Source organism: Armigeres subalbatus, chromosome 1, assembly GCF_024139115.2.
Source record: "Armigeres subalbatus isolate Guangzhou_Male chromosome 1, GZ_Asu_2, whole genome shotgun sequence".
Taxonomy (NCBI): Eukaryota; Metazoa; Arthropoda; class Insecta; order Diptera; family Culicidae; genus Armigeres; species Armigeres subalbatus.
The window spans coordinates 275394995-275421489 of NC_085139.1; the positions used below are offsets into that span (position 1 = coordinate 275394995).

General features: G+C 44.8%; 1 protein-coding gene and 2 pseudogenes across 1 annotated transcript; 1 reads left to right on the top strand and 2 right to left on the bottom strand.

Moving 5' to 3' along the window:
• Positions 1-323: 323 nt before the first annotated feature.
• The window catches only part of LOC134207350 (zinc carboxypeptidase-like), a 28738-nt pseudogene continuing 2566 nt past the window's right edge, over positions 324-26495 (bottom strand).
• LOC134214554 (uncharacterized) lies at positions 612-20197 on the bottom strand. The gene is made up of 2 exons (XM_062693909.1): positions 19863-20197; positions 612-1175 (listed from the first exon to the last, which is right to left on the bottom strand). Exons 1-2 carry the CDS (start codon positions 19978-19980, stop codon positions 685-687), a joined length of 609 nt encoding a protein of 202 aa, XP_062549893.1. The 5' UTR covers positions 19981-20197; the 3' UTR covers positions 612-684.
• On the top strand, positions 22318-25573 carry LOC134219087 (zinc carboxypeptidase A 1-like; annotated as a pseudogene).

The window sequence follows — 26495 nt, forward strand, 5'->3', positions numbered from 1 at the left end:
GTCTTTACAGGTGCTTGTTTTTTCTTTGGAATCAAAGCTGATAATTCCTGAGATTTAAGGGGGATCATCAATTCCCCTATAAAGACAGCTGGCTTACCCGTGTTTTTCAAATCGGTGGTTTCATCGATTAACAGAGAGTAGAACCTGAAGCAGTTTGCTTTTTCACGTAGACCATAATTTACTTTACAAGAGTGTTATAAAACCAGCACAAAACCAAAATGTTACTATGGAAGGCTGGGAAATATTTTCGTAGCGATTTCAGATTTCCCCAATTGGAAAGTGTATACTGGTATAGAAAATATGAACGAGGTCAAAAGCGGATCTATTTACTGCTTAAATAATCTAAATCTAAGGTAAAACTGCATTTTATTGATTAGGTCTGCTTGGATCAAATGTTAACCCTAAGCAATGATATCCAAATCACTTGCACTTGATGGTAATTTATTTATGCTTCAAACAATATAACTAGCAGTTCATTTCTAAGGAACTTGATGACAAAATCTACTAATAATGGCTAATCGATTTCCATTCGCAATTCACCTTTCTGCCCTTCTGCAGCTCCATAGTACCGCAATTCGCGGGTGGTCTTAAGCATAGCCACATAAGCGGCCAACGTTTCCTCTCCAATTTATAGGATCTCCTCCGCCGGCAGAATAAACATATTTATAGTATCCGGAGGCCCTCTCAACTCGAACGTAAATGCCACTCGCTGAAGGTCCAATCCACCGAGTCCCCGGACGATGGATAGATGGTCTCGATCATCACCCCCGACACGTACTCTTTCCCGTGTGTGCGACAAATCGCATCCGAGCCACGTTTACCGATCATCTGTAGATTGTCATAGTTTTGCGCACGGTGGACGTGAGCAGTTGATTTAGAATGTAGGTGCACAGGGCGGAGCAGATCCATTTTCGGGCGTGAATTCCGCACTCCACGACAACGGCAGTGTTGCCGGATTTTTTTGGATGATTTCATTCCCTTGATCAGGTTGCGCTCGTAGCTTGCCTGAAGCGTAACCGATTGGAGGATGGTTGGAAAGTTGGATACTTGCAAATCGAGCCATTTATGGTTTGTTTCCAGATGGAAATAGTGTTGCCAGTCGAACTGTTTCGGGTCAGTTCCTGTCGGTTTGATGGTGAAGTCTCCTTGTCGATCAGTTCCTGGATATCGTATAACTGCAAAAGAAGAAATAGTTTTCGTAAGAGAAATGCACATATCTTCTTATATGAAAAAAAGTAGATGGAAACAATCCGCATAATTTGAATACGTCTAATCAAGTATGAGACACTGAAGACAGCCCTGTTGAAGTCAGTTTCAAATTAAATGGGATACTACTAACCCGTCTTACAATATACACAAAGAAATCTGTTGTGATGGCCGAGAGAAATTAACATACAACAGCTAACTAAAAAATTATCTTTATTCACTAAATATACATGTTGTTTCTTACGTTCGTTGGTAACGGGTTTTTTACTTTCTGACGTTTTTACACGGAGAATATAAAAGACTCATTCTACACAGAAAAAATAAAGAACCTAAAAAAAGTTTGAAGCTTTCAACTTGGAGTACGAACTACTCGGAACTACCGAGCAAGTACCGGAGTCACCACTCCCGATGTCAATGGCGTAGCCAAAAGGGGCCAGGGAGGGAGTTGGGGCCGTCGCCCGCCCCTAAATGATGGATAGATTGAACGGGTACTGAAATGAATTCCCTTAAACATATGCACTGGTATGTGGCGGGACCATCATCATCATCATCTTTACGATCCAATCATATTCAGAAATAGGTGGTTGAAGATTCCCAAAAACTTATTAGGGTATCCAGGATCCATAATATATAAAAGTTCAAAACAACTCGAAACATTTCGGGCTAAAGAATTCTCCTTGAAATCCTTCTAGAAGCTCCCCTGGGAACTTCTAAAATTCTCCAGAACGTTATCCACAAATTCCTCATAAAATGGTTCGAAAATCCTTCTCATGTAATTGTAATACCTCCTTATCTAGAAACCTATTACTATTTTTTTTTAGGAAATTCATGAGGAAATTCCTTGAAGACTTCTTTTCTTCTCTCCACGTTTTACTTGAAGACATTTCTTCGGCTATTCTTCCAAAAAAAATCTACGACATTACCTTCAGGAATGCATTCGAGATTTTCTTTCAAGAATACATACGAAATTTCATTCCAAAATTCCACCAGAAGTTTTTTCAAAAAATTTATGACAGAAATCCTCCGATGTCGCTCCATAATTCGGAAATTCTTCTATGAACTTCTCCGGGTATTCCTCCAGGAACTCTTCCTTTAATTCCTCCGGGATAACTACCAGGATTTTTTCCGGGAACGTCTCCATAAACTTTACAGCGAAATCCTCTAGGATTTCATTCTGGAATTCCTTCCGCAATTACTTCTGAATATTGTTCAAGAATTTCTCCAGGAATTCATCCAAGCATTTCCCCGAATATTCTTCCAGGTATTTTTCCAGGAATTCATTCAGGAATTGCTCCGGAATTTTTTCCGCGGAATTGTCCTAGAATTCTTTCCGGAGCTCCTCCAGGATATCTTCCACGAGTTCTTCCAGAAATTTCTTCAGAACAAACCCCTAGGAATTCAACCTGTAATTTCTTCAGCAATTCATCTGGGAATATTTGCAGGATTTCATCTGGGAATTTCTGCATTCACTCCTCCTGGTGTTTTCCGAGAATTCCTTCAGATATTTCTCCAGAAATTGGTGTTTTCTCGTGCGTCAAATTTTTGCACCAGCCATTTGAAACTAAATCGAAAAAAAAGTTGATGCAGTTTAATTCATCAATTTGAAGAATTGAAGTAAGAAAGGAAAGGTTCATCAAAATGTGAATCTTTTTAACTACAAGCCTACAGGTAAAGAGATCAGGTACAAAGTTCCCATTTCGGCCGATGATAACGCTGGGAAACGATGCAGAAACTTATATGAGTAAATTACCCAAAAAGCCAAGAAGAAGTATCTGGATAGTGGCGATAGTGGACAGGATATCGAACTTCCAAAATAGGGGTGTTTTTCGATAAGACTCCCAATTGACTGAACATCATTTGTGATTTATGAGGGTACGCATGCAAAAAAATGAGGTGAGTTTGAACGAGGAAGCTAGGTAGAACGATGTATTGAGGCTAGGAAATACAGGTGAGTATAACCTTCACTTTTTTACTTAAATTATTTTTAGTAATGGATAGTAATCTTGTTTGGTGATCGCTTACCCGCCTTATCCTTTCGTCATAGACTACAATATTGACCCGATTGCTATGAATAAGGACACATTTTGATGATTACGAGATCCAATAGTAGAGCGTGCCAATACTAATTTCTTTAACCTGATATGCAGATATTTTCAGTAAGATTAAATTGGAAAACCAAGTTGCGCTTCAAAATTCTTGTAGCTCTATTCGCCTAATTGTGGATTCTAATGCTTTGATTTGCAATGACCATATATGTGTTTTTTTGTCCCTACATCTCTATTTAAGAATTCATCCGGGGTTGAATTTTGGATTTTTATTGCAACAAACTGGCGAAAACTTATTCTAACATTTTTTGCCTTTCTTGTTTTTGGCGAAAACTGGTAGTGAATGTAAATTTTTTAGTTATTTAAGATTTCACAAAGGAAAATTGGATTTCTCACTTATTTACTGCAATTGAATACTACAATAGAACGTTCAATGTTAGTTCACGAAATGGAAAATTTGATTACTGATTCGTATGTATCTTAAAATTACTGATATATTTTTATTCACTTGTACTTATAGAGACCGTTGTTCTGTTTGATGAAATTTCACCAAAGATTTCAATGCTGAACTCAAGATGAATACACTAGAATAATTGCTAAGATGAACCAGCTGTGGTAGTGATAACAGCAGCCTCAAAAATCATCACAGCCGCCAAATCAGTCACAATTAGGAATGACTTGGATATCTGTACGCCCAAAACTGAAGCTATTTTGAAAGCGGATGAATTCAACTGGTGAGCACGTTCCAATTCTTTCTTTTCATTCTCTCATTGCTTTACAAATTAAAAAAAATGATATTGAACACTAAATACGTACAGGGCATCGTTTGCTGCTATTGCCGCGGATATTGTGGGAGTCCCAGGTATCCGGTTCACGCTTTAGTTAGCAACGGTGGCTCTTCTTGACCTTCTATTCCCTGAGTAGTTAGTACGAATGAGGGCGTCCCTGTGAAGTTTTGCTGTACCTGTTATGGACAACTAGTACATCCCGTTCCCTACACTTCTTGAAGAAATCTTTCTTACTTCAGAAGTGAATCCTTTTTGTAGTACTAGTCTTCGTAACAAAAAGGGCACCATTACGGAGCATGAGATATGATCAAATTATTCGTAGTACTACTTGACAAACACCCCCAGCTGGGTGAGGGGTAGAGGATGACGCACACACACACACACACAGATATTTCTCCAGAAATTCCTTCAGGAACTTCTCCAAGAGTTATTTCAGGACTTCCTTGTGGGAATTCTTCCGAAAGTACTGCTTGTGAGAGTTCCTCCGGGAGCTCCTCCAGGAACCTTTCCAAGAGTTCCTCCGGGAGTCCCTTCAGGGACTTCAGGAACACAGAACACAGAATTCCTAGAGAATTTTTAACAGAAATTTCACGGGAAATGGGATTTCAGAAGTTCCTCTAGAAATTCAACTCCGGGTATTCCACCGGCTGTTCCTCTGAAAGTTCCTCCAAAAGTTTCACCAGTAGTTCCTCCGGGAATTCATTCAGGCTTTCTCTCAGAAACTCATTAAGGCTTTCTTCAGGAATTTATCTAAAAAAATCCTCCAGAAGTTCCTCGGAGAATTTCTCAGGGAGCTCCTCCGGGAATTCCTCCACGGGGCCTTCAATAATTCTTGGAATTCTTACGGAAGTTCATTGGGGAATTCATCCAGGAGTTCTTACTAGAGTTCCTCCAGGATTTCCTCCGGAAATTTTCCCTGTAGTTTTTCAAGAAATTGCTCCAAAAGTTCCACCGGCAGTTCCTCCGAGAATTCCTTTGATAATCTCTCCGAGAATTCCTCCAGAAATTCCTCCGAAAGTTCCTCCAACAATTACTCTGGGAGGAACTACCGGTGAAACTCCCGGAGTAATTCTCGAAGTAACTGCCGGAGGAGTTTCCGTAAGAACTCCCGCAGGACCTCCAGGAGGAACTCCCAGAGAAACTGTCGGAAGAACTTCGGGAGGAATTTCCAGCTAAATTTCTGAAGAAAGCCCAAATGATTTACTGAAAAAATCTTGAATGATGTTCTTGAAGAGCTACTCCCGGAGGAATTCCCGGAGAAACTCCCGGATAAATTGCCGGTGGAATTCCCGGAGAAACTCTCGGGGGAATTCTCGAAGGAACTTCCGAAGGAATTTCTGAAGAAACTCCCGGGGGATTTTTTTAAAGGAACCCCCAGAGTGTAATTACCAGAAGAATTCTCGGAAAAAATCTTGGAGAATTCATCTTATAGACAAATCTCGTCTAGCTGAAACCTTTGTAGGGGTATGTAGCTAGACCATCATCATCATCAGAGGACCTCCCAGAGAATTCCCTGAGGAGCTCCCAGAGGACTTCTCGCAGGAGCTTCTGGATTAATTTCTATATAAATTCCTGAAGAAGCCTAAATGAATTCCAGTAAGGAATCCTGAATGAATTCCCGGAAGAATTTTTAAAGGAACCCCCGTAGGAACTGCCGATAGAACTACCGGAATGATTCTCTGAGCAGTTCTCGGAGGAACCGCCGGTGGAACTCCTGGAAGAATTCCCGGAGGAACTCCCGAATGAATTTTCGGAGAAACTGCTGGAGGATCTCCCAGTGGAAATCTTGAAGTTTCCACCGGATTTCTTTCAGGATTTCTGTGGGAAATAGTCTAGGAATTCCTCTGAAAGCTCCATTGTTGATTTTATTTTCGGTATAATTTCTGTATAAATTTTCAGTGGAATTCCTGGAGAAATTCTTTGAAATATTTACAAGAAATTATTCGAAACTTTCACGGAAAATTTTATGGAATTTACACAAGAAATTCGAAGATTTTTTGCGAAATTCTCAGGAATGTTTACCGGCAATTCTGCGGAATTTCCTCGGAATATTTTTATGAATTCCACGGTGGAGTTTTTCATAAATTTTTATGAGAAACAGCACGAAAGAATTATCTGAAGAATTCCCCGCATAACTGGTGGAATTTTCGGATCAATTCTCGGCGAATTTGAGGTTGGAATGCCTGAAGACATTGCTGAAGAAGTTGCTGGCGGCATTCCTAAAGAATCCCTGATAGAATTCTTGCTAGAATGCCTGAAGTAATTGTCGAAGGAATTCCTGAAGAAAGCTTGCATATTGTATTTTCCGCCTATTTTTTTTTCCTTTATTTATTTGTTAGGTGCTCTGTGTTACTTAACCGCTACTGTGCCGAGATCTACTGTGGTATTCTGCTCTACAGAATCCACACAGAATCTATTTTCTGATTTTCATTACCATTATTGTTGTCGTTGCCAGTCCATCTCATCGTGAGTCCATTGTGTCCGTTTGTCCATGTCGTGTATTCAATGATCGTTGCAATGTTCGGTTGCCATTAATCCTGGTAACGTTGGAGGAATGCCTCCGAGAAGATCAAGTTGTCAGTCGTCATCAGTCAGCCGTGACGGTAGACGCGTACCCCAAACGCCACCGTATGGGCTGCGGATCTGGCGACTGACGAGGGTTTGGTGGAGGGGCTGGGAATCGAACCCATGACCATTCGCTTGTAAGGCGAACGTGTAGCCAACTACGCTACGCCCCCCCCCCTTTCTGCCTATTTTATAATAATAAATATTAATTGAGAGAGGATTTGTTTAGAAATTCAGATGTATGCTTCCAGTTTTCTAAAATTAATGGAAGAATGCAGGATTTTTATAATAATTGTTATAGCCGATTTTATATTCTTTCTGAATGCTAAGTTTGTTAATAATTTTCTCACTTTATTTAAAAATATCTGATAAGCAATAAATCATGGATTTTTTAATCCATCCAGTACAAAACGCTGACTGCAACGCCCAGCACGACGCGAGGCGCAACGCGCTATTGTGATCTAACCTTTACTGTTGGTTGGAGATTTGGTTTCAAAGTTCTTGGAACTTAGAAGGAAAAGTACCAAGCACTAATATTCATGTGTTTTTATAAAACTACGATTTAGAAGACCTAAAAAAGTACTCCTCCCAAATGTACTAAAAATCTCACGACACATCCGAATTGTACTGTCTTCAGTGATAGAACTACACACTTGTACATCCATCCATTTTGTATACGCATCGACCAAAAAAAAGAAATATCTATCCATGAAAGGTCCCGCAAAATCCACATGGACCCTTTGAAACTATGCAGTAGGGGTCTCCCAGCAATGTAGTGACATCTTGGCCGGCTCTGGTCTCACCGACTGGCAATCCAAACATTTCGCGATCATCTCCTCTATGGCTCTGTCCAAACTGTTCCACCAGCAGTATCTTCTTGCCAGTGAGTCCTTGTTGTGCCGAAGTGCGTAGAATGCAGCTCCGCCATAAACCGCTGCCGTAGGGAGGGTGGTAGAAACACTCGTGTTCCTCGCAGCAGACACCCTTTTTGCATTGCAAATTCACTCTGGTCAATTCCAAAACGATCTTTTCCTTCGACCTGGACGCCGTATTTAACACCTTGGATCAGATTCTTCACGGTAATATCCTCAGCGGTTGCTTGTGCCAGTAACTGTGAGCGGGAGTGTTTCGATTCGGTGCACTTCCACTAAGTCTGACTCATCGATCACATTTTCTGCATCAATTGTGAGAGATATAACGTTTGCGAGAAAAACTGAATAGGTCGCTCCGATCCGTCAGGAAAAATGTGGCTCAGCACAGCACCAACTCCATATGGTGAAGCATCGGTAGCCAACAAAAGAGACAGCTCCGGTGAATAATGGACCAGGTCTCCGCTTGCATCTGCTCCTTCACCGCCCGAAATGACTTCTCGCATTGTTCGCTCCACTTGACCGGCACATCGTTCTTCAAAACATTGATTAGAGGATACAGTACCGTGCTTAGATCTCGAAAAAAAATCTACCATAGTAGTGTATCAGCCCCACAAAGGAACGCACCTCATCTTTGTTGGCTGGTCTCCGCATTTCTTGGATGGCTTCCACCTTATCTTGGATTTTATGGATCCCTTCGCTATCAATTTGATAGCCGCAGTAGTCTATCTCGTCGACGAAAAATTCGCACTTGCTTTTGTTGACTCGTATATTGTGCTCTTCCAGACGACGCAACACTTCGTCCAATCGGCGTAAATAAGTCTCATCGTCGGGTCCTGTAACTTTGATGTCGTCCAAAAACACACTGACACCCTCGATGCCTTGGAGCACCGCCTCCATTTGACGTTGCCAGATAGCCGGTGCAGATGCTATCCCGTACATAAGACGATTCGGACGATACAGACCTCGATGCGTGCTCAGGGTGAGAACTTCGAGGTCTTCCGGAGCGACCTCCATTTGCAAGTACGCCTGTGCCAGGTCAATTTTACTAAACTTCTTCCCACCAGCGAGAGAGGCGAATAAGGGCCGATGCCCACGTAGCGTTTCTTAAACGCTGCGTGCACGTGGCGTTGAAAAAACTCAGGTGTGCATCGGTGCGGTGACGCTGCTCTACCGCTTTTTCCCGATGCACATCGGCGTCCTTTTAACGCCGTGTGCACGCAGCGTTGAAAAGACGATACGTGGACATCGGGCCTAACTCATCCACCGTTGGAAGCGGACGCTTATCTTCGACGAGATTCGGGTTGACAGTTTGCTTGTAATTCCCGCAGATACGCACACAATTGTGGGACTTCTTAACAGGCACTATCGGTGTCGCCCAATCACTATGATTGACCTTTGTCAAAACTCCTTCCGCCTCGAGTTTGTCAAGCTCTGGTTCGACCACACTCTGCATATTGAACGGGATTTTGTGTGCCTTCAGGAAAACAGGACGAGCACCGCCCTTCAATGGCAGGTGAGCTTGTACCAGCGAGATTTTTCGAATAGATTCATCGAAAACCTTCGGAAACATTTGCAGCAATTCCTTCACCGCAGCAGAAGTACCCGTATCGTTCATACAAGCTCGATCCGATCGCGAAATACCGTTTTGTATTACATTGACCGCACTTCTGTTCCGCAGCAGCGCATTCCAATCGACCGACATACGATTAAACCACTCGCGCCCGATTATTGGATGCTTTCCCGATTTCACGACGTAAAACGGTAAACGAGTGTTTTGTCCATCGTATTCGACACAGGTGTCAGTTATCCCGAGCACTTCAATGTTTGTGTTGCAATAGCTCACGAGATTCGTATCGCGGCCGGCAGAAGTTTCTTCCAGCAGTTCGCACTCATGATAGTTACCGGTGATCCCGTATCTATTTCGAACCGGAGCTCCACTCCATTCACCCGCACTTTCATCCAAAACTTGTCATTGTCCGAAAGCCGTAGTAAGCACTATCGTTATTATCGGAATTGTTTACGAAATTTGTTTACACCTTGTCTTGCTTGCCGCCCGATCGCGCACCACTTGGTTTTGAGCCGGATTTTTTCATGGACACTCTTTCCACGTACCCTTTCATCCCGCAGAACCGGCATTCCGTTTGCTTGTGCTTACAAGAATTTGCAAGGTGAGACTTCTCACCACAACGGTAGCAACTAATGAAAGTGAAGTGAAACGCTTTACCCCTTCGTTTATTTGAATCTTCGAATGGTTCCGCTTACCTGGTTGATGCTGCAGTTTGTTTACCTCCTGCTTTCCTTGACTGCCTTCGATTTCAGCTCCACCCTTTTTGGACTCCATACTCACAGCGATATCACGAGCGTCCTGCCTTTTTTCCAGCAGCCGGTTACGGATGTCGTTCCTCTTGAAGCCTTGATGCTCTTGATGTCGTTCCGAACATCAGTTGGTTACGGAGTGCAGTGTCCAAGTACTGACCGAAGTTGCAAGTAATTGCAATCCGCCGAAGTGATGCTGCATCTTTGTCGCCTTGCGACGACACTTAAACCGAAAATTTTCACTTATTTCCAGTGGACGGGGATTGAAAAACATTTCCAGGGTATCAACAATCTGTTGATATGTTTTCGCACGGGGAAGTTCCGGTGCGATTTTGTCACAAATGATGTCGTAACTCTCCGGACGTCGACGACTGCTTAAATAGTGAACGCATTTTCCAGTCTTTCCGCCGATCAAAGGGGTCTATCGCAAAGCTTGGTGGCGGAACGCCAAGGCTCATGCTAGAGGTAATTAATAAAGAGATCAAGGTGATTATAATGGTAGGGTGTAACTAAATCTTTTTAATTTCTTAGCTCAGCTCAGCTTAGCTTGATTGACTGTACCCATCCCAAGTAGCACACGCAACATCTTCCTAAAAGCACCTTGTTTCTATTCAGTTTCATTAAAGGCATTGGAAAACATCAAAGCACGAAAAAGTTGCATCAAGATGTCAAAAACGTTCGAATTGTGATCAATGTTTCATTAAAATTGCAATGCAGTACACGTTTGACATTTGGAAACAAACGAACAAAGAATACTGCACTCCATGTTGCAAACACGAAACAAAATCATTAAGTTGGATATTTTTTACCATGTTACTTCAATGCGTCTTCAAAATTTAATTGTTTGTTTAAATTAAGTTGCAGATAAGTTGAATATGTCTTCATGTTTAATTTAGCATCGTTCAACGTTTTGACAACTCACATTTTTTTCCTGTGATGGTGCAATCAAGTAACAGGAAACCAGAGTACAAAACTTCATAATCGTATGGTTTTTTTTGTGAGTCAACATGTAGTCCCTTCGAAGTGTTGAATGGTGCTGTGGTAGAGTGAAGAACTATTAATCACAAGATCCATAAATCGAATCCAGTTTTATATATTTTTTTCCGCTGTAGTATTTTGCAACATTATTGCAATTTTACTGCAATCGAAGGATGTTTTCGTAGGCTCCACCTCTTGCGCTTTTTAGATTGCAAGAGAGTTATATTTGATGGCACATACGCGAAGATTGTTTCTTTCCGAATAGTTGCAACACAGTGAAATGTTCAGTAGTGAAACAAATTTTGCTGCTTGGGATCGTAGTTGCTAGTCGTGATTGACCGAGAAACAACAAATAATGCACAGCTCACCAATTGAATAGTTTTCTCGGGACTAGAAAGCTATTCTCGCTGTACATGCTGCAAAGTTTCTTTAATTCAAGACCAATAACGATGCCGGCTTAAGATAAGGGGAGGAACATTAGTTCGACACTCATTGCTACAAGAGACCGAAGGAACTCTTCCAGAAATGTCTAAAAGAAATCCTGGAGAAAATTCTGAAGGATATCACCGAGAAAAGTCAATCCAACGGATTAATTGATTGATAAATTCGCGGTGATTAGCACGAACAAATTCTAATAATTACTCAAACAATTTTCGAATAGAATTCTTGGAGCAATTTTTGAGGAAATAATTTGAAGCAAACTCCGAAGTAATTTTTGAAGAAATATCTGGCAGAACTCCAGGAAGGAATTTTGCGGTAGAATTCTAAGGAGATGGATGAGAGGTGCGTTTAGAAGAATTCCATTTGAATCTCGAAAAAAAAATCAAAAGTAACTTGAGAAAAGTTTTTGAAGTGGTTTATAAAGTTCTTGTATCCATCTATTCATATCTGGAATAGCTCCAAGTAGAATTTTTGGAGAAAATTCTTGAAGATATCCCAGAGGATAGATATCTTATCGGAGCAGATTCTGGATAAACCTTCGGAGAAATGTCTGAGCAAACTTCTTGTACGGTTCCTCTAGAATTTCCTGCGGAGGTTCCTCCATTAATTCCTGTGGAGGTTTCTGCACGAATTCCTTCGGAAGTTCCTCCATGAGTTCCACCGAAAGTTTCTCCGGGTATTCCTTCCAGAGGAATTCTTGGAGGAATTTCTGAAGGATCTTCCGGATGATTTCCTGGAGAAGCTTCCAAATAAATAAATTCCTGGAGGAACTTCCGGAGGAACTTCCGAAGGAAGTCCTGGAGGAACTTCCTGAAGGAACTTCCGGAGAAATTCCTGGAGGAACTTCCGGAGGAATTCCTGGAGGAACTTCCGGAGGAATTCCTGGAGGAACTTCCGGAGGAATTCCTGGAGGAACTTCCGGAGGAATTCCTGGAGGAACTTCCGGAGGAATTCCTGGAGGAACTTCCGGAGGAATTCCTGGAGGAACTTCGGAGGAATTCCTGGAGGAACTTCCGGAGGGATTCCTGGAGGAACTTCCGGAGGAATTCCTGGAGGAACTTCCGGAGGAATTCCTGGAGGAACTTCCGGAGGAATTCCTGGAGGAACTTCCGGAGGAATTCCTGGAGGAACTTCCGGAGGAATTCCTGGAGGAACTTCCGGAGGAATTCCTGGAGGAACTTCCGGAGGAATTCCTGGAGGAACTTCCGGAGGAATTCCTGGAGGTACTTCCGGAAGAATTCCTGGAGGAACTTCCGGAGGAATTCCTGGAGGAACTTCCGGAGGAATTCCTGGAGGAACTTCTGGAGGAATTCCTGGAGGAACTTCCGGAGGAATTCCTGGAGGAACTTCCGGAGGAATTCCTGGAGGAACTTCCGGAGGAATTCCTGAAGGAACTTCCGGAGGAATTCCTGGAGGAACTTCCGGAGGAATTCCTGATAGAACTTCCGGAGGAATTCCTGGAGGAACTTCCGGAGGAATTCCTGGAGGAACTTCCGGAGGAATTCCTGGAGGAACTTCCGGAGGAATTCCTGGAGGAACTTCCGGAGGAATTCCTGGAGGAACTTCAGGAGGAATTCCTGGAGGAATTCCTGGAGGAACTTCCGGAGGAATTCATGGAGGAACTTCCGGAGGAATTCATGGAGGAACTTCCGGAGGAATTCCTGGAGGAACTTCCGGAGGAATTCCTGGAGGAACTTCCGGAGGAATTTCTGGAGGAACTTCCGGAGGAATTCCTGGAGGAACTTCCGGAGGAATTCCTGGAGGAACTTCCGGAGGAATTCCTGGAGGAACTTCCGGAGGAATTCCTGGAGGAACTTCCGGAGGAATTCCTGGAGGAACTTCCGGAGGAATTCCTGGAGGAACTTCCGGAGGAATTCCTGGAGGAACTTCGGAGGAATTCCTGGAGGAACTTCCGGAGGAATTCCTGGAGGAACTTCCGGAGGAATTCCTGGAGGAACTTCCGGAGGAATTCCTGGAGGAACTTCCGGAGGAATTCCTGGAGGAACTTCCGGAGGAATTCCTGGAGGAACTTCGGAGGAATTCCTGGAGGAACTTCCGGAGGAATTCCTGGAGGAACTTCCGGAGGAATTCCTGGAGGAACTTCCGGAGGAATTCCTGGAGGAACTTCCGGAGGAATTCCTGGAGGAACTTCCGGAGGAATTCCTGGAGGAACTTCCGGAGGAATTCCTGGAGGAACTTCCGGAGGAATTCCTGGAGGAACTTCCGGAGGAATTCCTGGAGGAACTTCCGGAGGAATTCCTGGAGGAACTTCCGGAGGAATTCCTGGAGGAACTTCCGGAGGAATTCCTGGAGGAACTTCCGGAGGAATTCCTGGAGGAACTTCCGGAGGAATTCTGGAGGAACTTCCGGAGGAATTCCTGGAGGAACTTCCGGAGGAATTCCTGGAGGAACTTCCGGAGGAATTCCTGGAGGAACTTCCGGAGGAATTCCTGGAGGAACTTCCGGAGGAATTCCTGGAGGAACTTCCGGAGGAATTCCTGGAGGAACTTCCGGAGGAATTCCTGGAGGAACTTCCGGAGGAATTCCTGGAGGAACTTCCGGAGGAATTCCTGGAGGAACTTCCGGAGGAATTCCTGGAGGAACTTCCGGAGGAATTCCTGGAGGAACTTCCGGAGGAATTCCTGGAGGAACTTCCGGAGGAATTCCTGGAGGAACTTCCGGAGGAATTCCTGGAGGAACTTCCGGAGGAATTCCTGGAGGAACTTCCGGAGGAATTCCTGGAGGAACTTCCGGAGGAATTCTGGAGGAACTTCCGGAGGAATTCCTGGAGGAACTTCCGGAGGAATTCCTGGAGGAACTTCCGGAGGAATTCCTGGAGGAACTTCCGGAGGAATTCCTGGAGGAACTTCGGAGGAATTCCTGGAGGAACTTCCGGAGGAATTCCTGGAGGAACTTCCGGAGGAATTCCTGGAGGAACTTCCGGAGGAATTCTGGAGGAACTTCGGAGGAATTCCTGGAGGAACTTCCGGAGGAATTCTGGAGGAACTTCGGAGGAATTCCTGGAGGAACTTCCGGAGGAATTCCGGAGGAACTTCCGGAGGAATTCCTGGAGGAACTTCCGGAGGAATTCCTGGAGGAACTTCGGAGGAATTCCCGGAGGAACTTCCGGAGGAATTCCTGGAGGAACTTCCGGAGGAATTCGGAGGAACTTCGGAGGAATTTGGAGGAACTTCCGGAGGAATTTCGGAGGAACTTCCGGAGGAATTCCCGGAGGAACTTCCGGAGGAATTCCCGGAGGAACTTCCGGAGGAATTCCCGGAGGAACTTCCGGAGGAATTCGGAGGAACTTCGGAGGAATTCCTGAGGAACTTCCGGAGGAATTCCCGGAGGAACTTCCGGAGGAATTCGGAGGAACTTCCGGAGGAATTCCCGGAGGAACTTCGGAGGAATTCGGAGGAACTTCCGGAGGAATTCCTGGAGGAATTTCCGGAGGAATTCCTGGAGGAACTTCCGGAGGAATTCCCGGAGGAACTTCCGGAGGAATTCCCGGAGGAACTTCCGGAGGAATTCCCGGAGGAACTTCCGGAGGAATTCCCGGAGGAACTTCGGAGGAATTCGGAGGAACTTCCGGAGGAATTCCCGGAGGAACTTCGGAGGAATTCCCGGAGGAACTTCCGGAGGAATTCCCGGAGGAACTTCCGGAGGAATTGGAGGAACTTCCGGAGGAATTCCCGGAGGAACTTCCGGAGGAATTCGGAGGAACTTCCGGAGGAATTCCGGAGGAACTTCCGGAGGAATTCCCGGAGGAACTTCCGGAGGAATTCCGGAGGAACTTCCGGAGGAATTCCCGGAGGAACTTCCGGAGGAATTCCGGAGGAACTTCCGGAGGAATTCCCGGAGGAACTTCCGGAGGAATTCCCGGAGGAACTTCCGGAGGAATTCCTGAGGAACTTCCGGAGGAATTCCCGGAGGAACTTCCGGAGGAATTCCCGGAGGAACTTCCGGAGGAATTTCGGAGGAACTTCCGGAGGAATTCGGAGGAACTTCCGGAGGAATTCCCGGAGGAACTTCCGGAGGAATTCGGAGGAACTTCGGAGGAATTCGGAGGAACTTCCGGAGGAATTCCCGGAGGAACTTCCGGAGGAATTCGGAGGAACTTCCGGAGGAATTCCGGAGGAACTTCCGGAGGAATTCGGAGGAACTTCCGGAGGAATTCCCGGAGGAACTTCCGGAGGAATTCCCGGAGGAACTTCCGGAGGAATTTCGGAGGAACTTCCGGAGGAATTCGGAGGAACTTCCGGAGGAATTCGGAGGAACTTCCGGAGGAATTCCCGGAGGAACTTCCGGAGGAATTCGGAGGAACTTCCGGAGGAATTCGGAGGAACTTCCGGAGGAATTCCCGGAGGAACTTCCGGAGGAATTCCCGGAGGAACTTCCGGAGGAATTCGGAGGAACTTCCGGAGGAATTCCCGGAGGAACTTCCGGAGGAATTGGAGGAACTTCCGGAGGAATTCGGAGGAACTTCGGAGGAATTCCCGGAGGAACTTCCGGAGGAATTCGGAGGAACTTCCGGAGGAATTCCCGGAGGAACTTCGGAGGAATTCGGAGGAACTTCGGAGGAATTCGGAGGAACTTCGGAGGAATTCCGGAGGAACTTCCGGAGGAATTCCCGGAGGAACTTCGGAGGAATTCGGAGGAACTTCCGGAGGAATTCCCGGAGGAACTTCCGGAGGAATTCCCGGAGGAACTTCGGAGGAATTCGGAGGAACTTCCGGAGGAATTCCCGAGGAACTTCCGGAGGAATTCCCGGAGGAACTTCCGGAGGAATTCGGAGGAACTTCGGAGGAATTCCCGGAGGAACTTCCGGAGGAATTCGGAGGAACTTCGGAGGAATTCGGAGGAACTTCCGGAGGAATTCGGAGGAACTTCGGAGGAATTCCCGGAGGAACTTCCGGAGGAATTCCCGGAGGAACTTCCGGAGGAATTCCCGGAGGAACTTCCGGAGGAATTTCGGAGGAACTTCCGGAGGAATTCCCGGAGGAACTTCCGGAGGAATTCGGAGGAACTTCCGGAGGAATTCGGAGGAACTTCCGGAGGAATTCCCGGAGGAACTTCCGGAGGAATTCGGAGGAACTTCCGGAGGAATTCCGGAGGAACTTCGGAGGAATTCCCGGAGGAACTTCCGGAGGAATTCCCGGAGGAACTTCCGGAGGAATTCGGAGGAACTTCCGGAGGAATTCGGAGGAACTTCCGGAGGAATTCCCGGAGGAACTTCCGGAGGAATTCCCGGAGGAACTTCCGGAGGAATTCCTGAGGAACTTCCGGAGGAATTCCCGGAGGAACTTCCGGAGGAATTCGGAGGAACTTCCGGAGGAATTCCCGGAGGAACTTCCGGAGGAATTCCGGAGGAACTTCGGAGGAACTTCCGGAGGAATTCCTGGAGGAACTTCCGGAGGAATTCGGAGGAACTTCCGGAGGAATTCCTGGAGGAACTTCCGGAGGAATTCCTGGAGGAACTTCCGGAGGAATTCCCGGAGGAACTTCCGGAGGAATTCCTGGAGTAACTTCGGAGGAATTCTGGAGGAACTTCCGCAGGAATTCCCGGAGGAACTTCCGGAGGAATTCCCGGAGGAACTTCCGGAGGAATTCCAGGAGGAACTTCCGGAGGAATTCCTGGAGGAACTTCCGGAGGAATTCCTGGAGGAACTTCCGGAGGAATTCCTGGAGGAACTTCCGGAGGAATTCCTGGAGGAACTTCCGGAGGAATTCCTGGAGGAACTTCCGGAGGAATTCCTGGAGGAACTTCCGGAGGAATTCCTGGAGGAACTTCCGGAGGAATTCCTGGAGGAACTTCCGGAGGAATTCCTGGAGGAACTTCCGGAGGAATTCCTGGAGGAACTTCCGGAGGAATTCCTGGAGGAACTTCCGGAGGAATTCCTGGAGGAACTTCCGGAGGAATTCCTGGAGGAACTTCCGGAGGAATTCCTGGAGGAACTTCCGGAGGAATTCCTGGAGGAACTTCCGGAGGAATTCCTGGAGGAACTTTCGGAGGAATTCCTGGAGGAACTTCCGGAGGAATTCCTGGAGGAACTTCCGGAGGAATTCCTGGAGGAACTTCCGGAGGAATTCCTGAAGGAACTTCCGGAGGAATTCCTGAAGGAACTTCCGGAGGAATTCCTGAAGGAACTTCCGGAGGAATTCCTGGAGGAACTTCGGGAGGAATTCCTGGAGGAACTTCGGGAGGAATTCCTGGAGGAACTTCGGGAGGAATTCCTGGAGGAACTTCGGGAGGAATTCCTGGAGGAACTTCGGGAGGAATTCCTGGAGGAACTTCGGGAGGAATTCCTGGAGGAACTTCGGGAGGAATTCCTGGAGGAACTTCCGGAGGAACTTCCGGAGGAACTTCCGGAAGAATTCCTGGAGGAACTTCCGTAGGAATTCCTGGAGGAACTTCCGTAGGAATTCCTGGAGGAGAAATCCGGAGAATGGTTGATGCAGAAAATTATCCCACGCCGCCGCCAATCAGCAACGGCGTGACGCCGCTGGCTGAAAATGATCTATCTCGCCGCGACTGGATTCGGAACAAATCCTTCACAGGGTTTAGAACAAATTTTTCACAGGATTTGCAACAAATATTTTGCAGAATTTGGATCAAACTCAAAGAAATTTTGGATCTAATTTTCCACAGGGTTTTATACAAATCCTTCACAGGAGTTGATAAATCTAATTTACAGAATTTGGAGCAAACCTTTCACAGGAACTAGAACAAAACCTCCATAATATTTGGAACTAATCCTTCACAATATCTGGAACAAAACCTCCATAATATTTGGAATAAACGTTCCACAGGATTTCACATACTGAACCGACGATCACGACAGATTACGCATACCGGCTATTTCGGACAAGCTTTTGTCACCATGCTTCATGGATTTTCGTGTTACAACCGCAATTTTCCTACAGAGGAACATAATGCTAAAAATTATTCAAACTTGGTAAAAAGTTTTATTAATCACTTTATAGTATTTGTGATCACTAGATAGAGCTTCCCTACAAAACTCTGCATGTGCTTGATAAATTGGATAAACTGACAATTTTCATTGTTTACCAGACAAATTTTCTAAAAAGCCTTTAGTGTACGGACACATTTTGGCGTCGGTTTTATAGCAGTTTTGATTAAATAAATTTTACCTATTCATTTTGCGTACTTTTTTGATATTTTGGGTACTGACAAACCAAAAGGGGCTTACTTAGACATCAACGGACAGCCCTCCTTGAGGCCCTTGAGGCTTGAGGCCAATGTCGTGTTCGGAGGAGACGGCCTCACCCGAATCAGCCGTCTCCAGCTGCTGCTCGATCCGCAGCAGCTCGGAAGCATTACTTCTTCCCGCGAAATACATCACAAAACTGAAGCTGACTCCGCTCATCTGTCACTCACACATCTGGCACTCGTGTCCAATGTATATGCCCTCTTATTCTGTTTATATTTATATTATCAATACCCGTCTCAATCCCTACACTTAGCGGTAAGATGCGCAGCTATAAAGCAAGACCATGCTGAGGGTGGCTGGGTTCGATTCCCGGTTATTATTTTGAGCTTTTAGTGGAATGTCTTTACTAGTCGAGTCAAGTACGAGACACTGAAGACGGCCTTACTGTTGAGGTCGAAATACGTATCTGCTAAAATCAAGTGGTAGAATTAAATGGAATTGTACAAACTCGTCTTATGACAAGAAAAGCCAATTGTTATCACATATAATGCTCAAGAGCTTAAAGGGATCATTGAAAATATCTTAAATGTGGAAGTACAGAAGTAACACTTAACCTTCTGGGACTCGCACCGTTATAAAAAAAAAAACACCTTCATAAAAAAGTCGCTTTAGGTCACAACAAGAGCAAGAATGCGTGAGCGATCCAGGATTGATTGAATAATGATTGCTGTTATCAAAAGAAAAAGTAGAATAATGAATAAAAATCTTTATGAAGATATGGTATGCGACCCCAAAAATTTTAAATTGAAACTTTTTAATAAATGATTTGAAGCACGAAACTATTGACTTTTGATTATATGTATTATAGGTGCATGCATATATTTATTTGATTGTTAAAGAGAAGAAAGTTTTTCTTGAAATGCTGGTGAAGGTATTACCTTTGTTGATCATTGAATTTCTAATCCCGTGTAATAAACTATGGAAAACCAGTGTTCGATCGCATCATCGTAGCGTGGTTCAGCCAAGGAGAGAAGCGTGCGTGCAGTTGCTGTTCAATTGTGTGCTCCTTTTATTCCCTCCTCGCGCCAACAGCTCTGACGCGTTATATACGTAAGAATTGGCGAATTACTAGGGACGTGTGCACAAACATTCAAATTTAAAATCTAATTGGACTTACAGCGCGCCAACTGCTACGCATATAATGCTAGCAGTTGGCGCGAGAACAGAAACAAAAGTGACACAATATAAAAGACGCACACACGCTGCACTGGCTTTAACAGCAGCTACGACGATGAGCGCAGTTCTTGATCGAACAACCAGTTTGTAAATTTTAAAATCATTTTAAATTCCATTGGTCATACTTTGCCGTGTTGGATTTTTGTGGTTCTACTTTTCCTCTGATGGCAGCGTTCATTCGATGATTGGGATATACTGCACACTTCAATGAAATCTTATCTATTTACAATAGAATCTGCTTACCAGAACCGAACCGCTCAGCGAGCTTCTGCGGAGTGACCATAATGGTCAGATTCTGGTTGGTGTGCCGTGCGTGGGCCATGAAGGTGTAACTATCGCTGCGGTTCTCCAGCGGTTGCATTCAGTTTTCGGTTTGCTCCTCGGTTTCCAGCAGCACCCGGTGCGGAAGAAGTCATAGCGAGCCTTGTTGGATGCGGCGGAAGAGGGGGCAGCAGCACAGCCATCACAATCTGCGGCAAGGAGCAGCGTGGTGATGGCTACCGGGACGAGCAGGAGCAGTCGATTGAGTAATCTCATATTTTTGTGTGAAATTGGAAGCTGGTAGCAGCACAACCAGTTCTTCACGAAGCAAAAATGATACTGAAGATAGTGAATTGAATAATACGCAGCTGAGATGATAAACGAAAATATGTTTACCGACGGTGGGAGGATAATTTTAGTACATTTTGATGATGTAGTAGTGAAATGAACGAATCAGCTGGCAAGTTCATTTGATAAGAGAGCCGTGTACACAAGAATTTGATAGTATTAGTGAGATAAATTGCAATCCGATGTATTTAACTTTCCGCAGGGGCAAGATATAATAACGAGTGACGCCAAATTACTCGATGAAAAGGATTACGAGGTTGGTTCATTTCGTGTGAGTTGAACATCGATTAGTTTTAGCAATAAAGAATTATATACGTTTTGCGGGAAATATCTATTCTACATGAAATGGTTGCAGGCCTCAATTGGAATTTTCAAACAATTTTAGAGTTTAGGAAGAAAATGAAATGACAAAAAATGACCATAACTTAAAAATTTGTAGAAGGGTCGTCATTTTTTACCGTTACTGTAATCATAAATTCAGATGCACTGTTTACATTTGGATGAACACGCCTGAATGCAGGAGTTCATCAAATTCACTCACCCGATGGATTTTAACATGTGAGTGACCGTCCACTCCAACAAAAGTTCATTTTGCGTTCATTATGCGACCCGCTCAATCGTCATAATTTATTGACGGAGTTCATTTTGCGTTAGTCTACACTCAGGCAAATTGACTATCGAATATCATAATACAGCCTTTTGGAAATTTGCCACAAGTTTTGAACTTGAAATTCAAAAGAACTCCTTATGAATAAGATTTTTATGGCTAATACAAAACATAATATTTTCTTAAGGCACCTTTATGAAATCCCAATGAAGTATAATGAACGCTGTACGCTAGACATTAATCAATTCATATCCATACCTTATGAATTGCAAAAGTAGTGTTTAGAGGCCATAATCATGCCTTATGAATTTCGTAATTCCAATGAAACATCTTAACGAATTCATAATGCAGATTAATGAATTTGTTATTCCGTTTTCCTACATATTATTCGATTCATAATGCCGCATTATGAGTTTCTAATTTTGCATATTGAAAATTTTCTCGAATAATGACCATGTGCTTAATGGCAGAAAATAATTAAAATGTTTGATTCATTCATGATTACGCATACATGTAATTTCCAAATCGTTTTTCGGTTGAATTGAGGACATCGAGGGAGTAACAAGTGGTGTCGAACGCATTATATAATGTCTTCGAATCTAGAAAAAAAAAGTTGCTCAACTCATTCGAATTAAACTGTTCACTTGCAATTGCTAGCGAAATTAAACATTTGCTGTTGCTGTTAAACACTTATTATTCACAGTTGACACTTGAGGAATCTTCAACTTAATATTCTCTTCAGACTCCCTCGATGAAAAATTCAACCGCACGACTTGAAGAACTTTACAATTTGTGAGATCATAATTCTCTTGGCTGAAGCTCTTCCTTCCAATTAGGGTAACTTAAAATGAACATGATGTGTTTCATAAAATGCCTTATGATTTCCTTCAAATCAACTTTGAACAAAACATGAAATGTGTCTTATGAAATTCGTTACACGCAAGTAATGAACGACATACGTCCCAATAATGAAATATGAAGAGCTCAGGATGAAAAACATAAGAGACTTATGTTTCAACGATTTTCAATAATCTTGTAGATTTATAATTTCTGCCTTATGTATTTCTTATGTTCATTTGCCTGAGTGTATCTGCAGTGGTGAAAAATGTAAAATTAGACAATCTTGTTTGCAAGAGAATAACCTCATTCAAGACGCAAGAGATTTGATTACCTGTAAATCATTCAGTAAGTTATTATCCCCAACTAACGTACAAAGCAGTAAGCTCAAAAGATAAGAGAATCCCATATGTCTACTTTCTTCATTTGCATTGAAATTGATAACCCGTCGATAGATAACTTCACCGTACATCATCCAACTTTTCACGATAAGAACGGACCCGAAGCAGTATCAGCATGGTGACCGGTAGGCAAACATCGTACCCGTACCTTCAATTTGATCAAATTGGAATCATTTTACATTCTTCCTTCGAACATAAACGCATCTTCCGATTGCGTCGAAATAGAGAACGTTGTATCGCCATCATGGTCGCTGCTAACAAGGTTGCCGACTTTGAAGATTTCTTGGATCGGTTTCTGGTTAAAAGGGCGAGTGCAAGATTTTTTTAAGTACAGGTTATCCGACTTGTCAATATCCCCAACTCAGCCATCTTGGATTTTTGTATGGAATTTATGCTCGTTTGTTTACGTTTTGCACTGAAAATGTATGTTTCCCCCCCGCGTTGGTTATTCCCATCTACTGACGAAGTCGGATAACCTGTACATAAAAAAATCTTGGGCGAGTGTTGGTAAGCCTTGACCGTATATTCCCAGTTAGAAATGCAATTCCAATACAATTTTCTTGTAGAAATACAACGTTCAAAGCAGAATCGATGCCGAAGCGAAAATGTCAAACCCACTACAGCAGCACCCTCTGAGTTCGACTGGAATAACTATTTCCACCTGGAAACAATTTATGCATGGATGGATGACCTCGCTCAGAAGCACTCCTTCATAACCGTCATAACTTTAGGAAACACCTACGAATGACGTCGAATCAAGGGAGTGAAACTCTCCCGACAACCGGACAATAAAGCGAATGGATCTCTCCCACAACTGCCACCTTCATCTTTAACAAGCTCATCACCTCAACTGATCCTAAAATTGCCGAACTTGCTACCAAATACGATTGGTTCTTCTTTCCAACCATCAATCCGGATGGCTAAAAATTCTCCTTCGAGGGTGATCGCCTTTGGCGCAAGAATCGCCAACTTTGCCAGCAACTGCGGGGGGTGGGATCGGTTCCAGTGAGGAACCGTGCAGCTACGACTAGAACCGGAAGCCAAAAGCGCTGGCTGATTTTATTTTGAACAACGCTCAGAAGGAACGCATCCGGACCTAAATCGCACTGCACTCGTACTCGCAGCTACTGATGTTCCCGTTCGGGCTTATGTCAGAAAAAGTTAGAAACTATGAGCACCTGCAGTCCATTACAGATAAAACATGCCGCGCTAACTGCCGTTCGTGTGACCCGTTTCCAAGGTGGAAGCAAGTACGAGCAAGTATAAGCATTGACTGGGCCTATCAGGAAGCAAAGATTCTAATTTCTCTGACGTTCGAGCTGCGAATTCCTCCTGACTCGACGGACATGTTTATACTGCCGGCGGAGCAGATATCGCCGCTGGGCGAAGAAACCTTGGCTGCATTCGTCGCCATTGTGGAGAAAGCCGATCAATTGGGTTATTATGATTGATTTGCGGATTGTTTCAGATTGTTATTTGGTAAAAATACAAGTGTTTTGCATTTTTGCCTTTCTCGTACAACAAAGTTGTACCGAAAGGCTATCATTTCACTCCACCAAAGAACTTCTTACAGAAGGCTCGTAGACCCATATTGTTATATTCCAATCGACTCAGCTCGACGAGCTGAGCAAATGTCTATCAGTCCGTGTTTTTTAGCAAGGGTAAACGGAAATCTGCAAACAGACAACTGAGGAGGTTAACTCAGGTAGTGTGGGATGGGCTCACTTAAACTAAAACCCTTTCGCCAGTCCGTATCCCCCGGCAAGCAAATAAAGAAATACATCAGGGGGAGACTATTGATAACGATCACGCCTATGTTAACGCACTCGACGTTATAACACAACATCGACTTCAAGGGTAGTAATCTCAACACCCGTCTGTATCATAAACTAGCGTATAGGAGACGAGCACCTCGACAACAAACACCGTGCGGGAACTGCAATGACCTCTATATCTACATACGGATATCACCGCGACGTTTTTGTTGTCGGGGTGAGCATGGTGTTCACTGCATCACAGGAGTCTCTACTGCAGCTGCTGGTTTTGTTCAAGACGCTACCATCGCTGCAGTTTCGACATAATCTGTTGAGATGCTGTGTTCACCGCATTCCATATCACCTCTTCCCGGCACATCTTCTCAACGAGGTTGTGCGGGGTTGTATCCATGCCGCTGACAAACAGCATAGCATTGCGTTCAACGTCGAATCGCGAGCATGCATAAATCACATGCTCCGCCCATTATACCTCACTTACACATTCCGGGCACTCCGCAGAATGTGCGAACCCGAACCTATGCAGTAACTTTTTAAAGCAGCCATGTTCAGACAACACCTGTGATAGGTGGAAGTTGACCTGATCATGCTTCCTACTAATCCAATTCGATACCTGCGGAATCAGTCTGTTGGTCCAACGACCTTTGACTGTAGTGTCCCATGCTCTTTGCCATTTGAGCAACGAAGCTGCTCTCTTGACACGTCGCAGTTGCACCGAGTCCCTGTCGTTGAAGCACTCCACATCTTCCTCCAGAAGTATGTCTATCAGCATCATCCCAGCAATGACGCACGGTATGGTGCGGTATGCGCTTGCAACCCGCAGACACATTAGCCGGTGAACCCTGATTTATTTCTTAACATTGCACCCAAACTCTAGTGCTTTGGACCATGCTGGCACAAGTGGTACACCGTATCGGATAATAGACAATGCTACACCCGCTATAAGCCTACGCACCGCCGATCCGTTGGACATGATAGTTAAAGACTTTGTTCGTGGGTTTGGGTTGCAGATCCTTGACGTCTTGGTAACTCCTGGTCGATGAGGACCACTGCTCCATAGGGGGTTCAGGTACCAGACAAAAAAATCTGCAACCCGCACTTTTCAGGGTCGTTTTATTGCTTATCAGAGAAATTTCGCACTTTTAGGTGGACTTTCAAACCACTTACCTTAGTCGACGAACAATGAAATACGAATCAGCACTATACATAATATGAGATCAAATAAATTACACTACACAGCTAGAAAACATGCTTTTTCAACAATTTATTCTAACTTTCTTGAATTCTTTCGGGATAAATTTACAATTTTCTTAATACTTGCTTGCACTGAACTCATTGCGGCCGATGTGATGCTCATTGGTCGACACGATGATGGGAAACCGGGACGGGAATCGCTGCAGATTACGGCGCCGGGATGGACACAGCCGGCGGATTGTACCACTTGGTCACTTATAGGGATTCGGCGGCACTCGGCCCGTGTAACGTAGGGCCTGCGTTTCACGTAAGTGCCCGGGGAGCAGCACCACGTGCACATTCACTTCGCGAGTATTTTCTAGCTCGAGTGGGAGCAAAACGGTTCAGTCGGGATAGTATGGGCACTCGCGGGGTACGACTTGGACCGTGGAATTGTTCTTTACACCACACTTCACTCCTCCGGTCTGGATCACAAAAGACAAGAGAGCTACACGTGGGCTTTCCATCCTTTTATACCATTCACATTCCTCTATCCATCCCATTTCGTACCTGGTCTTCGTTCACGTCTTCGTGTGAAGTGGAGACACCCACCGCAGCCATTCGGCTACGGAAAGGTCTGACAGGCACGCAGGTAGCATTGGTTCGGCTATCTGCAGCGGACGCATCCAAGGTAGTCAAGTAAAGGAGCGTCAAGGTGGGATGGTCGGTGTGCCTTGTGGGCACAAGCAATGGGGCTGCAAAGGCCCTGATAGAAGCAAGCTCTGTCGACGCTGCGGATTGGAGGGACATAAGGCACAATGCTGCACGAACCCTCCCAATTGTTTGATTTGTTCCAGCAAAGCTGTGAACAGCAAGCACCCCATGGGGGGTTCGATGTGCCCGGCGTTTAAGCGTGCTACAAATTCTTGCTCGGCCTCGCCCGAGTGTTTGGTGTGCGCAGGTTTAGAGGAAACGGCGGAACACGTATAGCTCGTGTGCCCACGTTTTCGCGCAATGCGTGACCACATGCTTGCCACATGTGGTCTGGACACTACCCCGGACAACCTAGTTCGGAGGATGTGTAAAGATGAAGTTGGCTGGAACGCCGTTTTATCGGCTATCGCCCAAATCGTTTCGGAGCTACACAGAAGGTGGCGCGTGGACTCAAGGATGGCTAGTTCAGGTGCAAAAAAGAGGTGGTCCAAGGGTTCGGAGTCGGCTTCATGGGTCATACCGGTGGTCATGCCCTGTGGTCGAACTCGATTCTTCTATCGAACAAGTGGCCGCGCGAAGAACAACATGGTATCGTCGCTTTCGCGGCGTCGGTCAACCGGGCGGGCTCCGAGCTCGAGAACGGAAAGGGGTCCTCGTCAAGGCTGGGGCAGGCGTAGGCACCGCGTCGGCAAGTCCCTCTGTGTGTTGGCGAATAGACCCTATCGCAGAGAGGTCAATTTGGGGTGCACGCGGCATCATCATT